The sequence below is a fragment of the Mastigoproctus giganteus genome, chromosome 6 (assembly GCF_048544385.1).
Source record: "Mastigoproctus giganteus isolate SK-2022 chromosome 6, ASM4854438v1, whole genome shotgun sequence".
In the NCBI taxonomy this organism is placed as follows: Eukaryota; Metazoa; Arthropoda; class Arachnida; order Uropygi; family Thelyphonidae; genus Mastigoproctus; species Mastigoproctus giganteus.
The window spans coordinates 208,447,954-208,463,132 of record NC_143580.1 but is presented as its reverse complement, the minus strand read 5'-3'; the positions used below and the strand labels follow the sequence as shown (position 1 = coordinate 208,463,132).

The 15,179-nt window shown below is 39.0% G+C and overlaps 1 protein-coding gene across 4 annotated transcripts in view; it reads right to left on the bottom strand.

The window, feature by feature from the left end:
- LOC150084913 (poly [ADP-ribose] polymerase tankyrase-like) overlaps nt 1-15,179 on the bottom strand; it is a 1,170,388-nt gene that overhangs the window by 1,025,285 nt on the left and 129,924 nt on the right. For all 4 annotated transcript variants that reach the window (XM_090376702.1, XM_090376704.1, XM_090376701.1 and 1 more), the window contains one exon: nt 5,328-5,517. In XM_090376702.1, the coding sequence (XP_090232828.1) occupies nt 5,328-5,517 (190 nt within the window). The remainder of the gene's footprint in view (nt 1-5,327; nt 5,518-15,179) is intronic.

Genomic DNA, 15,179 nt, shown 5'->3' with positions numbered 1-15,179 from the left:
GCAAAAATTTAAACTCCTCTCCAAATTACGATCCATATCTAGAGCTTCTTGGCTAAGCTAATTTGCAAATCTTAAAAATTCAGCTAGTCTCTTCTAAGCTAAGTCCCACCATCATGAAGGTACAAGCAAAGAACCTGAGTGTCACAGACCATCCAGACTTCGCCGAAATTGGGTCCACTTAACTTGAATGTCTCCCGAATATCAGTTCCATCCGCATTTTAGACTACCAGATAGAAAGTACAGCTTGTCTGGCATATCTGAGAGAATGTCTGTGACAACCTAAAAAACCGAATCCTTGCAGCATCTAGTGATCTGATTGAGGTGTTTAAGGCTTTGAATGGTTTGAGCAAGCTCAATACTGATAGGATTTTTCCTCTTGTTCAGATTACGCACTTGAGGAAGCCGAAATTGAAAATTGAGGAAAGACAGTTGCAGAACAGATGTGCAGAAATTTGCCTTTAGCCAGCGAGTGGTTGATTGCAGGAACAACGTTCCATCTGACATTGTGGAAGTTGGTAGCTTAAATAAATTCAAGGAAGAACTAGACAAACTTTTAGAACAAATGGAAAAGTTGTTGGATTGGGTTTTTTTTTTTTTTTTTTTTTTTTGTGATGCTGTATAAGCTAGCTTTCTTGCATCATATGCCACTACTAAAGCTAATGCTAACAATCAACAACAAACTCACCTTCAACCCCACGCCCGAACTGACCTACCTTGCAACCAGGATTAGAAAGTAGGCAGCAATGCTTAAGCGCATCACTTGTGCTAACTAAGACTGGAGTGCAAAACCATGACACTTCTATATGAAGTTGCTTTTCTCCCCATTGTTTGTTGTGGTATTGGTGCATGGGCTAACAGAGCTGTCCTAGCAAATAACTCCAGAAAGCTATAGTCCATTCAAAGAACAATGCTTCTCTACATTTCCTGTACATCCTGCACAGTCAGCAGCACTTCAGCCCTCCAATATCTTGCAAGAACTCTATCCCTGGACCTAGAGGTCGTTCACAATGAACTCCTATATAGACTGCACAAAAGAATACCCACCACCACCATCCTAGAAATTATAACTATAAATATGGCAAACCACATCAAGGAGATAAAAGATAACAACAACCACTTCCCCCATATCTGGTAGACTAGATGGAAAAATACTCCCAAAGGACTTTGACATCACTCTGGTGCAATCCATACACTATGTAATCTTGCTGACATCATCCTTGAATGATATGGGATTTCTAGAGCCGACCCACATGGGATGCCGTCTGGCTACCTCAAAGAACAGTCTGTTAGCCTATGACTATTGCTTTGGGTATTCTCTTCCCCTTCTACCTATTTCATATAACCTCTGGTCAGTTACTTCAAGTAACTGCCTTTGTTAGGATGACCTCTTTCCCCCTCTTCCCATGTTCTTGATCAATACATATATATATATATATATATTTTGCAACTCTCTGTTGGAACCAGCCAGAATCTTAAGGCCTCTTTCACTTGGCCTACCTCCCCGAAGTAGTGACGGACAATGCAGTGTCCCTGGAGGCTTTGTGGCTAAATGGCCAGAAGAACAACACAATCCAACTATACTGCACATGCCTACACTCATACATTTTGGCCTTTAGTTATACATCACAGAGCTACTGTGAAAATTTGAGGAAGACCCCCCCCCCCACCAGTGCTGCCTGAAAACTATATCATTATGTTAAGAAGTGATCTTGTCTGACAAATCTGACTGAATAATATGGTGCAGTTACAGATGAAATACTTCGATTTCAGGAAAGTTTCTGATATGGTTTCACACAAAGGACTGTTGTACAAACTGAAGCAGAATGGCATCAACAGCAAGTTGCTGCTATGGATAAAGAGAGGGTTGACTGGGAAAATACAGACAGTGCTTATCAATGGACGATGCCCTCCAACAAACTAATGTTTTTAGTGGAGTCCTCCAGAGTTTGGTGCTAGGCCTATTGTTGTCTTCTGTATTTATTAATGCTACTGATGAAGACATATCAGGTTTAATGTCTAAGTTTGCAAATGATTCAAAGTTGGTAGGGCAGTTAATGACAGTGATCAAAGTATGCTATTGCACAAGATCGATAAAAATTAGGCAGATGAACTGAGAAATAGCAATTTAAATTTAAGACTCACAAATGCAAAATACAGTCATCCCCCGATTTGCGCGGGGGGTTAGGTTCCGGGAAAACATCGTGCAGTCCAAATCTGCACAATGCAAAACATAGTTTATATGACATAATGAGGGTTGCATAGCTGTACACAAAAAAAATGTACAAAAAAAATTAAATTGAAAAATAGTCTTCATTCAGTAAGACAAAAAGGGAAAAAATTAATCTTGCTAATACTTACCTCCAGATTTTTAATGTAAATTCATTGCTTCTCGTCACTGTTTTCCTGTGATAAACTTGCAAAGTATCCGAACTTTTTGAAAAAAATTTGTTAAAATTGTTTGCTTAGAAGCATGCTGTTTTTCTCTATAAATTTCTTCATAAGGAACTAAAGCTAATGATAAAGTTCTGCAAAAATTTAAACTCCTCTCCAAATTACGATCCATATCTAGAGCTTCTTGGCTAAGCTAATTTGCAAATCTTAAAAATTCAGCTAGTCTCTTCGTGGTCAAATTTTTGTGTGCATCTTCTTCGTTTTTATCATCTTCTTTTTCACATTGGGAAAAAATATCGTCCACTGATAATTGTTCTCTATGAGATTCAAGGACTTCTGTGATATCTGCTGGTTCCAGTTCTTCAAATCCTTCTCCGCTAATCATTTTGCCAATTCTCACAATCTCAACTTCATCCGGCATTTTGACCGTGGCTTCTTTAGTGCAACTTTGTGGCCACAGCTTTTTCGACAATGCATTCATTGTTGAATTCTTAACTTCACCCCATGCGAATTCAATATTTTTTACAGCATCAAGAATATTATAACTCCACCAATAATCTCGAATTGAAAGACTGCCCATTCCATCAGTAGTTTCTACCAATTGTAAAAAAAAGATCTTCTTAGGTAATAAAGTTTAAAGGATGACATAACACCTTGGTCCATCAGCTGAATTAACGAACTTGTATTCGCTGGAAGAAGGGTAACTTTCACATTTGGGTGCAGATCAGACAAATGTGCAGGATGACTGGGCACATTGTCAAGAATGAGCAAGATTTTGAATGCTATGTTCTTCATCAGAAAACATCTTTTTGTTTTGATGCAAAAGCAATTTAAAAACCAATCCTCAAAGTTTTAGCTGTCATCCAGGCTTTTTTACTCGATCTCCAATGAACTGGTAAGAAGCTTTTTGATATTCCTTTAAAAGCACGAGGATTTTCTGACTTATAAATTAGAAGCAGTTTACACTTAAAGTCACCCTCTGCATTGCCACATAATAAAAGTGTTAACCTATCTTTTGCAGGTTTGAATCCTAGGGCGGTTTTCTTTTCTTTTGAAATGAATGTTCAGTTTGGCATAAGCTTCCAAAATAAGCCGGTCTCGTCAGCATTAAACACTTGACTTGCTAGATAGCCCTGAGTCGCAATAACATCCTTGAAAGTTTTCAGATACAAAGAAGCAGCTTCCGTATATCGGCACTGGCTGTTTCGCCCATTAATTTTAGATTGTGAAGACTGGTGTTTTTTAGTTTTCAAACCAACCCTTACTGGCCTGAAAGACGTCTGCATTGGATGGACCGGCTTCTTGTTTTAAGCGATTAAAAATTTGCAGAGTTTTGGTGCGAATAATATCTGAACTAAGAGGCATTCTCTTTTGATTAAGATCTATCCAGAAAGAAAGTAATTTTTCAGTTATCTTTATTAATGAATTTCTCACTTTTGTAGCACTTTTTGCAGCCATTGATGTGGAACAGATAACTGAACTCTTTTATATATATATATATAACTGAACTATTATAGTAAGAAAAAGTGGGTGGGACATGCTGTATGAAGTAATGAAATTTTTGGATATGGCGTACACGTGCTAAGAATATACCCAGATCCTTGACATAACGTGGCCTCGACAATGCTCCCCGCATACACACTACTCGGACTCCCTCCAGTCACTATCTGGCAGAGTAGAAGTAGCAAGATTATACACTAGCTGATCCAGAAGCCTCCTAGAGAGTTACCAATAGATTCAGTCCGGTTTACTAACTAGCGGCCGGCCTGCGAACACCATTTTAGAGCTGTACCCTCGAAATCTAAGGAATATCCCGCCACGATGTTCATCATAACCTCAAAAGTCATCAATCATACTGCATGATGGAAGAGATAGGGAAGGGTTGACTGGAACTTAGCTCTAGAGACTAAACATGGGTTCCACCACTTCAAGCCTCCAATAAGCAAAGTGGTGGTATTTCACCAGTTAATGAGAGTCATCTACCACCTAGTACTGCTTGGTAACATAGAGGGGCGGCGTTCCTCCATGTGGTGTGGGCACCACACCTCGACCCCTGCTTACATTGGTTCACCCTTGGGTGGTCACCCACCATGTACTTGTGCATGGCGGTTATACCCAGGATTACTAACAGTCCCACCATCATGAAGGTGCAAGCAGAGGATTTAGCTGTCACAGACCGTCCGGACTTCGCCGAAATTGGGTCCACTTGACTTGAGTGTCACCCGAATATCAGTTCCATCAGCGTTTTAGACTCCCAGGTAGCAAGTACAGCTTGTCTGCCATATCTGAGAGAATGTCTGTGACAGCCTCAAGGACCAGAGTTACCAGAAAATATTGTGCTATTTTTATTTTTTCAAAAAGTAATTATTTGAATTAGGTCAAAAATCTTATAAAGAAAATTTAAACATGCATTAACTACTCACACTATTAAATGGCTAGGTAAGATAAACACTGTGCTACTTTATTTTGAATTAGAGTAATTATTATTAGCAAACATCAAAAATATACAATTAGCAACTCCTCACATTGTTCAAGAGTTAGTTATGATACCACAGATAATTTGCTTAGTACTTTATAAGTCCTACTTATCAGAAAACAATTTGAATGTTTGTTTGTTTGTTTTTTTGTTTGTTTTTTGTTCTTTTACTTAGTCTAACATTATTTTCAAATCTGCTGGAGTAAAAACTTAATTTTCAGCTTTCTCTTTCCCTAAAGATGTAACCACATTTAGCAACTATCATCCAATTTCAGAACAAAAATAGTATAAAATCTAATTTTATGATATGAAATGGTCCACATCTCTATTAATAATGTATTAATAATGACATTTAAATTAACATAAATCATAAACAAGAGGCCAATGTGAAATTTTCTGACTACAATGAAATGTACAGTGAAAAATTGATTAAGCAATAAGAACACAAGACAAATGTTACCTGAGGTGAATCAGTATGGTTTGAGATGGGTAGTGTAGTTGGTCCATCTTCGCATCCATTTGTTTCAGCTGACTTTTCCATAATCTGCCGCTTCCTGGCAATTCTGAGATCAGTTGGTTCTTCCTCTTTCACTTCGGCAGCAGATATACTAGACTGCCGAGCCTCCCCCTTCCTTTGCCGTTTTTCTTTTCTTTAAAGAAATATTAAAAAAAGAAAAAGATTAGAATTATGAACACTATTATTGCAGTAACCATAAGTCATTAATGAAAAGTCTAGATGCTTAGGCACTGAAAAGCAAAAAAAAAAAATGTCTGGTAAATAGGTAAATTCTATCTATCTAAGTTCAACTTCATATTGGCAGATTGCCATCTAGTTGTTTCCATTTTCCAAAGTTGCTGGACGTGGGCATCTTTTAAATCTTTTAATCATCTCTCTAAAATTTCAAGAGGCACAGCATTCTTTTACACCATTCGTTGATACATGAAAATCTCGTCATACACATCAGCATCCTTTTACAGTCCAACTTCAAACTCGCAGAACCAGCTTCTCTTCTTCTTCTTTTATACTTTCAACTCCTGTTTTCTGAAACAACCTCCCTTCACACATATTTCCTGAATATTAAAATCAAATAGTAGTAATAGTAGAGGCATGTGATGTAAGAAAGCAAGCATATGAGCTTATATAATATCATCCAAAAAAAAAAAGTTTCACTCATCCATTCCCTTTAAAAGTTTATTGAGTTCCTCCTTGAATTTATTTAAGCTATCAACTTCCACAATGACAGATGGAAGTTTGTTCCAGCAATCAATCAACCACCAGCTAAAGGAAAACTTCCATACATCTATTCTATAACTGCCTTTCCTCAATTTCAATTTATGGCCCCTCAGGTTCATACTCTGAGAAAGCAGAAGAATCCCATGAGAAATGAGCCGGCTCAACCGGCATTCTATAACCGGCATTCTATAACTGCCTTTCCTCAATTTCAATTTATGGCCCCTCAGGTTCATACTCTGAGAAAGCAGAAGAATCCCATGAGAAATGAGCCGGCTCAACCGATTCAAGGCCATATACACCTCAATAAGACAACTTCGCAGGTACCTAGTCTCCAGAAGCTGCAATTTGTAGAGTTTAAGTCTTTCTTGGTAAGTGAACCCAATCTCGTTGTCCTTCTCTATACTCACTCAATCATTCTACATCCTTCCTAAAATCAGGCTTCCAGACATGCAGGCAGTATTCAAGGCATGGCCAGACCATTGCCTTATACAAAGGGATAATCACCTCCTTTTTCCTACTAGCAAAATTCCTGTATATCACTGACAATACCCCATGATCTGCTCTGGCAGCCTGTCTCCACTGCTCAGAAAACTTCATATCTGACTGCACAATTACTCCCAGGTCTTTATCATTTTCTACCACCCTAAGTGTAGTACCACACAGTTGCTATGTTTCTCTGGGATTAATTCTACCCATAAGCAGTACTTTGAATTTGTCAATGTCAAGCTTCAGCTGCCACTTCTCGGCCCATCTGCCAAATTTTCTAGATCCTGTTAGCATTAGTAGAGGCATACGATGCAAGAAAGCAAGCTTATGCAGCATCAGAACAAAATGCAAACAAAAAAAAAAAAACCTTCCCATTTCATCCCTCCATTCGTTCTAAATGCCTGTCCAGCCCAGCCTTAAATTTATTTAGGCTATTAGCTTCCACAACAAAAGAAGGAAGCCTGTTCCACCAATCAACTACCCGCTGGCTAAGGCAAATTTCCGCACATCTATTCTACAACTATCTTCCCTCAATTTGAAACTGTGCCCCCTCAGGTTCTTAGTCTGAGCAAGACGAAGAATCCCATCAGCATTCAGCATGCTCAATCTATTCAAGGCCTTATACACCTCAATCAGATCACCTCACAGGTGCCTACTCTCCAGGCACTGCAATTTGCAGAACTTAAGCCTTTCTTGGTAAGAGCACTCCTTTGTTCCCCTCACCAATTTTGTTGCCGTTCTTTGTACTCATTCTAGCAACTCTACATCCTTCCTAAAATGAGGCCTCCAGACCTGTACACAGTACTCTAGGTGTGGCCTGACCATTGCCTTGTATAACGGGATTATCACCTCCCTGTCCCTGCTAGCAAAATTCCAATATATCATTGACAAGACTCCATGACCTGCCCTGGCAGCCCGTCTGCACTGCTCAGTGAACTTCATATTTGGCTGCACAATTATCCCCTGATCCTTTTTACTTTCCACTTCCCTGAGTGCAGTACCACCCAGTTGGTACGTTTCTCTTCGGTTATTGCTACCCATATGCAGTACTTTGCATTTGTCAATGTTAAACTTCAGTTGCCACTTCTCAGTCCATTTTCCCAACTTATCTAGATCCAGTTGGAATATCATACTGTCGTTAACAACCCTGCCAACCTTTGTATCATCTGCAAACTTGGACATTAAACCTGATAAACCTTCATCAATATCACTGTTAAATAGGCAAAACAACGAACCCTGGGGAACTCCACTAACAACATTTGTCCACGAAGAGCAGCGTCCGTTGATTACCACTCTCTGTTGTCTCCCACTCAACCATCCCTTTATCCATTGTAGCAGCTTACACTTGATGCCATACCTCTCCAATGTGTACAGCAGTCTTCCATGTGCAATAGTAACAAAAGCTTTCCTCAAAATTATTTTTGGCATTCAGTTCCTTTGTGCCCACATCATAGTAACCAATCAAATTGGTCAGACAAGACCTCCCTTTGACAAACCCATGCTGTGTCTTAACTATTATTGCGGTCTTGTCTAGATGATTCTGCAATGCTTCTTTAACCAGTGATTCCATTATTTTCCCCTGCACACAAATTAAACTAACAGGTCTGTAGTTACTTGTGTCACCTTTTGAACCTCCTTTGTGAATTGGTGATACATTTGCACACCTCCAGTCCATGGGGACCTCCACTGAGTCCAAGGAAGCTCTCATAATCATGGCTAAGGGTTTGCTTACTTCCTTTGCTGCCTCCTTTAATATAATTGGATATATCCTGTACACCCGAGGTGCATTCCTTATGTTTAACTTCAACAATTTCTCCTCCACTCTGCTCTCAGTTATTTCAAAATCACTTAGCTTCCTGTCAGCATTTGATAAACTTCTGGCATTCCCCTCATTGAATAACTCCTCGTGTGTGAATGTAGATGCAAAATACTCATTCAGTTTCTCTGCTACCTGAGCATGATCAGCAATAGTTAACCCATCTATGTTAAGTGGCCCAATCTGATTCATCCATTTCCTTCTAGAGTTTACATAAGTAAAGAACTCCTTACTGTTTTTCTTTGCACCTTTGCCAAAGATTACTCCTAATCTGCCTTCGCCTGCCTAACCTCCTTTGTGACTTCATTACAGACTACTTTATACCTGCCATAGGTTTCTGTATTGCCTGATACTTTATATGCATCCCATACATTCTTCTTCTCTGCCACTAGCCTCATTAATTCATCTGACATCCATTTAGGCCTAAACCTTGAACAGTATTTCTTAGTTGGAGTGAAAAGCCTAGTAGCCTCCAAAATTAAGTCCCTGAAGGCTTCCCATTTAGAATTCACTGTTGGTAACATCATCAGTTCATCTAACTGTACAGAATTTAAAAACTGTCTGAGACCTCTGTAGTCACCTTTAAGAAAGCAAAAGCCCTTCCCTTTAGCCTTGATGGTAGTTACATCTTTAAATAATTCCCACATCAATACATTGTTGTAGTAGCACACTGCCGTTACTGTCATTAACAACCATTCCAACCTTATTATGATTTGCATACTTGGACATTAAGAATGATATACCTTTGTCAATATCATTAATAAATATATAACACAACAGTGGGCCCAACACCAAATCCTGGGGGAATCCGCTAATAACATTGATTATCGCTCTCTGTCTTCTCCCACTCGCCCATCCTTTTATCCATTATAGCAACTTTCCCGTAATACCACACTGCTCCAATTTGTACAGTAGTCTTCCATGTGCAACAGTATCAAAAGTTTTCCTGAAATCGAAGTATATGATATCAAAATTATTTTTTACATCCAGTTTCTTTGCAACCACATCATAGAATCCAATCAAATTTGTAAGGCAAGGCTTTCTCTTAACAAAGCCATGCTGTGTCTAGATTATTAGTGCAGTCTTGTGTAGATGATCCTGCAATGCTTCTTTAACCAGTGACTCCATTATTTTCCCCGGAACAGAAGTTAAACTAACAGGTCTGTAATTACTCGTGTCACCCTTTGACCCACCTTTGTGAATTGGAGATACATTTGCACATCTCTAGTCCGCGGGGACTTCCCCTAAGACCAAGGATGCTCTCGTAATTATGGCTAAGGGTTTGCTTACTTCCTTTGCCACCTCTAATATAACTGGATAGATCCCATCCACCCCAGGTGCCTTCCTTATGTTTAACTTCAACAATTTCAACTCCACTTTGCTCTCAGTTATTACAAAATCATTAAGCTCCTGTTAGAGTTTAATAAGCTTCTGTCTGCCACTTCCCTAAAGAATTCCTCGTGTGTGAATGTAGAAGCAAAATACTCATTCATATTGTCAGCTATCTAAGCAGGATCATGAACAGTCGAACCATCAATATCTAGTGGATCAATCTGATTCATCCCCTTCTAGAGTTTACACAGCTAAAGAAGTCTTTGCTGTTTTTCTTAGCATTCTTTGCCAATGATTTCTCATAATCTACCTTCGCTTGCCTAACCTCTTTTGTGACGTGATTACAGATTAGCTTATATCTACCATAGGCTTCAGTGTCACCTGATAATTTATATGCATCCCATGCCTTTTTCTTTCCTGTCAAGAGTCTTATTAGTTTGTCTGACGGCCACTTAGGTCCAAACCATGAACAGTATTTCTTAATCGGTTAGAAAAGCCTCGTAACTTCCACGATTAATTCCTTGAATGCTTCCCATTTAGAATTTGTTGTTGGTAACATCATCAGTTGGTCCTACTGTATATAATTTAAAAACTCTCTGAGACCACTACAGTCATCTTTACGAAACCAAAAACTCTTCCCTTTACCCCTGATCGTAATTATGACTTTAAGTAAATCCCACATCAGTACACTATGATCAAGTGGTTCTTTTATCTGCAAATTTTTAATGCATGAATAATAACTGCTGATAAGCAGATCAAGACTTTCTCTGCTTGCCTCATGAACATGATCCTGCAGAAAATAATCATCCAATAAATTCACAAAAGCCTTGCTAGTGTGCAAGTGTCCAACCCACAAGTTCCAGTCAATACCTGGGAAGTCAATATCCAGGGGATTTTATCTGGGAAGATAAAATCCCCTATTATAATACAATCTGATTAACTGGCCCACTATTTCTCTGTACAACTGCTCGTCGTACTCATTAAGGTAATTAGGCCTCCTACTCTCATTTTTTCTTTCCCAGTACTTAGGTCACACCACCTGAATGCACTCCCTTACATTTTGTGCATTTCTTAACTAACAGCATAACCCCTCCTCCTCCCTTTCTGTACACATTGTAATCCCCAAATTCCAATTCTGCACTGCTTATACCTGTGTGACACCACGTCTCTGATATTTCAGAATTACCTGCCTTTGATGTCTTGACCAGCACCTCAAATTTATTTACTATACTCCTAGTATTTGTGCACACGCAAGCATACATGCACCTATTCTTAGTTACCCCAACACAGCCCAGGTATTTATTTATTTCACAATGACTCATACCAGTGGCTGAAACCCCCAGCACCCTACCCTCAAGGTCGCTGCTCATTCTAACAGAAGCAGTGCAAGAATCACTTTCACCTCAGCCTGTGGCCACTTAACCTTTTAGTCTGTGAGTTCCCCCCAAGCTAGCAGTTTTCCGACCCACCACTGCCTTGACAGTATCAGCAAACACTCTTGCACCCCTTCTATTTAAGTGTATCCCATCCTTGTAGAAGCAGTTTCTCCTGTTAACAGACACAGACCACATTGAGAAAAATTCTACCCCAAAGCTTTGCTTGATTGATTGATTTGGGTTTTATTGGTGCACTAGCAACTAAGGCTATAATGCGCCACCCCAAAGCTTTGCACAATCTCTCCAGGGCCAAATTGATTGACAAGGCTTTCATCCTCTAATGGCAAGAATCTTCTTCCATCTTCTCATCCTTCATCCCATGCACAGTACTATCTACAGATTCTGTTACCTTTTGTAATTGGGGGTTTTCATTAAAATAAAAAATAAAAAAATAAAAAAAAACTTAAGAATTTTCTCAAATTTTCAAAAGTAAAATTTTTCCTCCTATGAAAGAAAATCAATTTCTCATGAAAATTGTTCATGAGAAACAAAGTTTGTGTTTGCACTCCAGCATGGCAACTAAGTCTGGGGGATTTACGATTAATTATTTTGACAATAAAATCATTAACCATTAGCAGTCACACAGGCTAGTTCATTATTGCACTCTCACACCTGACCACACGGCTACATCAGGCTTGTTCTTTCGGCAAAGATAAAGAAAGCCAACACGAGAACAACGAGAAATGCCAGATAGCTTACGCATAAAATTAGTTTCCCGATACAGCACCCTAGCGATGCTCGCTCTGTAAACAGACAGTAGGTGTTATCGGTCTGGAACGAAGTCGAGAACGACATACTGATTGACAGGTAGGCGGGGCAAACGATGTGCTGATTGGTGCACGAACACAACACACAATAACATCGGTTTAGTATCACTTTAGTAGCACTCAGAAGCACTAATGGTAACTTGCACATGCCCTAATTAAAACTTTCCATAATGGTGAAAAAAGGTCAGGTTACCTCCACTTGAATCCCATTGGAGCCTGAAACCCTCCCGAAGTGGAGGGGGTAACCTAACCTTTTTTCTTTAGAATCATGGGTGGACTAGCACATAAATTGTTTATTAACAAAATATTAATTTTTTATTACTGTACTTTTATTTTTAAAGACACTCGTGGAGATACACACATATCATAACATCAATCAACACCTCAATAGCTATTCACTATATATATATATATATATATGAAGAATTTTTATCCTATTATTTCCTAACCTACCATTTAAGGTCAAGTTATGAAATATAACGAAAATTAAAGAAACATTTTCCTTTTTTCATAACCAAACCTAAATCAACAATATAGTAAAAACACTCATGAACTCCAAAAATCTGATTTTAATAATGAGAAAAAAACATAACAAAGAACATAAAAATGAACAGAATGAAACTTTTATTAATTTAGTTTTCATCAAAAAATCAAACAACACTTTATTTTCCTTACAAATTTCTTTCATCTTTAAAAGATTCATCGTTGCTATTACCTGTTTACCATTCATCACAAAACTATTATGCACCATTCTTTACTCATAAATAAACATTATAATGCCAACCAATGATTACCCAGTAGCTTGTCGTCTGTCGTGCCCACCACCAATCATTTCATCGTTTGCCACACCTAGCTGTCAATCAATATATCCTTTTGGCTCCAGACGGATAACACCTACCTTCTGTTTACTGAGCGAGCAGCGCTAGAGTCCGATGTTGGGAAACTAATTTTCCGCGTAAGTTATCCGACATTTCTCGTCGTTATAATGTTGCCTTTCTTTACCTTAGCCGTTCTTTCTACTTCAAATGAGGTGACCAGAGCACACTCAAAGCATGGTACATTAAGAGAATTGAGAAAAATTACAAACAAAATACCTTTCAACAATCTTTCCAATGTTACTTAATTGCTTTTTGCTAGCAATAAACACTTTGAACATTTTCAGGAATTCTCATTCTACAGTTCTCATCCCCTTTCTGTGATGGGAATGGAGTCTAGGCACTAACTCACTGAATAACAACAGCAACTAATTGAACAGAGCTATGCTGTTAACATCAGGGATGCAGAACTGCAATTTGGGGAGTACAACGTCTACAGAAAGGATAGACAGGATAGGAAGGGGGGAGGGGTTATGCTATTAGTTAAGAAACACATAAAAACCAAGGAAGTGAAGCCAGTCGACATCGCTGGACAGTGCAGTGTTGAGTCAGTTTGGTGTGACATAAGCATTCGGAGATCAAAATTGAGAGTAGGAGTGTGCTATAGGCCTAATGACTCTGATGAGTATAATAAGGAACTGTACAGGGAAATAGAGTGGGCCAGTAAATCAGAGAGTCTTATAATGGGAGATTTTAATTTCCCAGATATTGACTGGAATTTGGGGGCTGGTTACTCACACACTATCAAGGCTTTTGTGGATTTATTGGATGATTGTTTTCTACATCAGAATGTTCAGGAGGCAACTAGAGGGAGTAATACTCTTGATTTGATTATCAGCAGTGATTCTTCAAGCATTAAGAATCTGCAGATAAATGAACCACTAGGTGGCAGTGATCACAGTGTGCTGAAGTGGGATTTACTGAAAGAGGTAACTACCATTAGGGGTAAAGGGAAGGGTTATTGCTTCCGTAAAGGCGACTACGATGGACTGAGACAGTATTTAAATTCTATACAGTGGGACCAACTGATGATGTTACCAACAGCAAATTCAAAATGGGAAGCATTCAAAGAACTTATCTTGGAAGCTACTAGGCTTTACATACCAACTAAGAAATATTGTTCAAAGTTTAGGCCAAAATGGATGTCAGATGAACTAATGAGGCATATGGCAGAGAAGAAAAATGCATGGGATACTTACAAATTAACACGACACAGAAGCCTATGATAGATACAAGTTAATATGCAACCAAGTTACAAAGGAGGTTAGGCAGGCGAAGGCAGATTACGAGAAATCCTTGGCAAGGGATGCAAAGAAAAACAGCAAAGAGTTCTTTACTTATGTAAACTCTAGAAGGAAGGGGATGAATCAGATTGGTCCACTTGATATTGATGGGTCAACTGTTGATGATCCTGCTCAGGTAGCTAACAAACTAAATGAATATTTTGCATCGACATTCACACATGAGGAGTTATTCAGCAAGGGGAATGCCAGAGGTGTATTCAGCTCTAGCAGTAAGCTACAGAATCTTGAAATAACTGGGAGTAAAGTGGAGGAGAAACTGTTGAAGATAAACACAAGAAAGGCACCCGGGGTGGATGGGATCTATCCAGTTATATTAAAGGAGGCAGCAAAGGAAGTAAGCAAACCCTTAGCCATAATTATGAGAGCTTCCTTGGACTCAGGGGGAGGTACCCATAGACTGGAAATGTGCAAATGTGACCCCAATTCACAAAGGAGGATCAAAGGCTGACACAAGTAACTATAGACCTGTGAGCTTAACTTCTGTTCCAGGAAAATTAATGGAGGCACTGGTTAAAGAAGCACTGCAGGATCATTTAGACAAGACTTCAGTTATAGCTCAGACACAGCATGGTTTTGTTAAGGGGAAGTCTTGCCTGACCAACTTGATTGGATACTATGATGCAGTCACAAAAGAACTGGATGCAGGGAATAACTTTGATATTATATACTTGGATCTTAGAAAGGCTTTTGATACTGTTGCACATGGAAGACTGCTACACAAATTGGAGCAGTGTGACATTGGAGGCAAATTGCTGCTATGGATAAAGGGGTGGTTGAGTGGGAGAAGACAGAGAGTGGTAATCAATGGACACTGCTCATCGTGGACTAATGTTATTAGTGGAGTCCCTCAGGGCTCAGTGTTGGGTCCATTATTGTTTTCTGTATTTATAAATGATATTGATGATGGTATATCAAGCTTAATGTCCAAGTTTGCAGATGATACAAAGGTTGGCAGGGTTGTCAAGGACACTACTGACACTATGCTGCTGCAACAGGATCTGGAAAGGTTGAGCAGATGGGCTGAGAGGTGGCAAATGAAGTTTAACATTGACAAATGTAAAG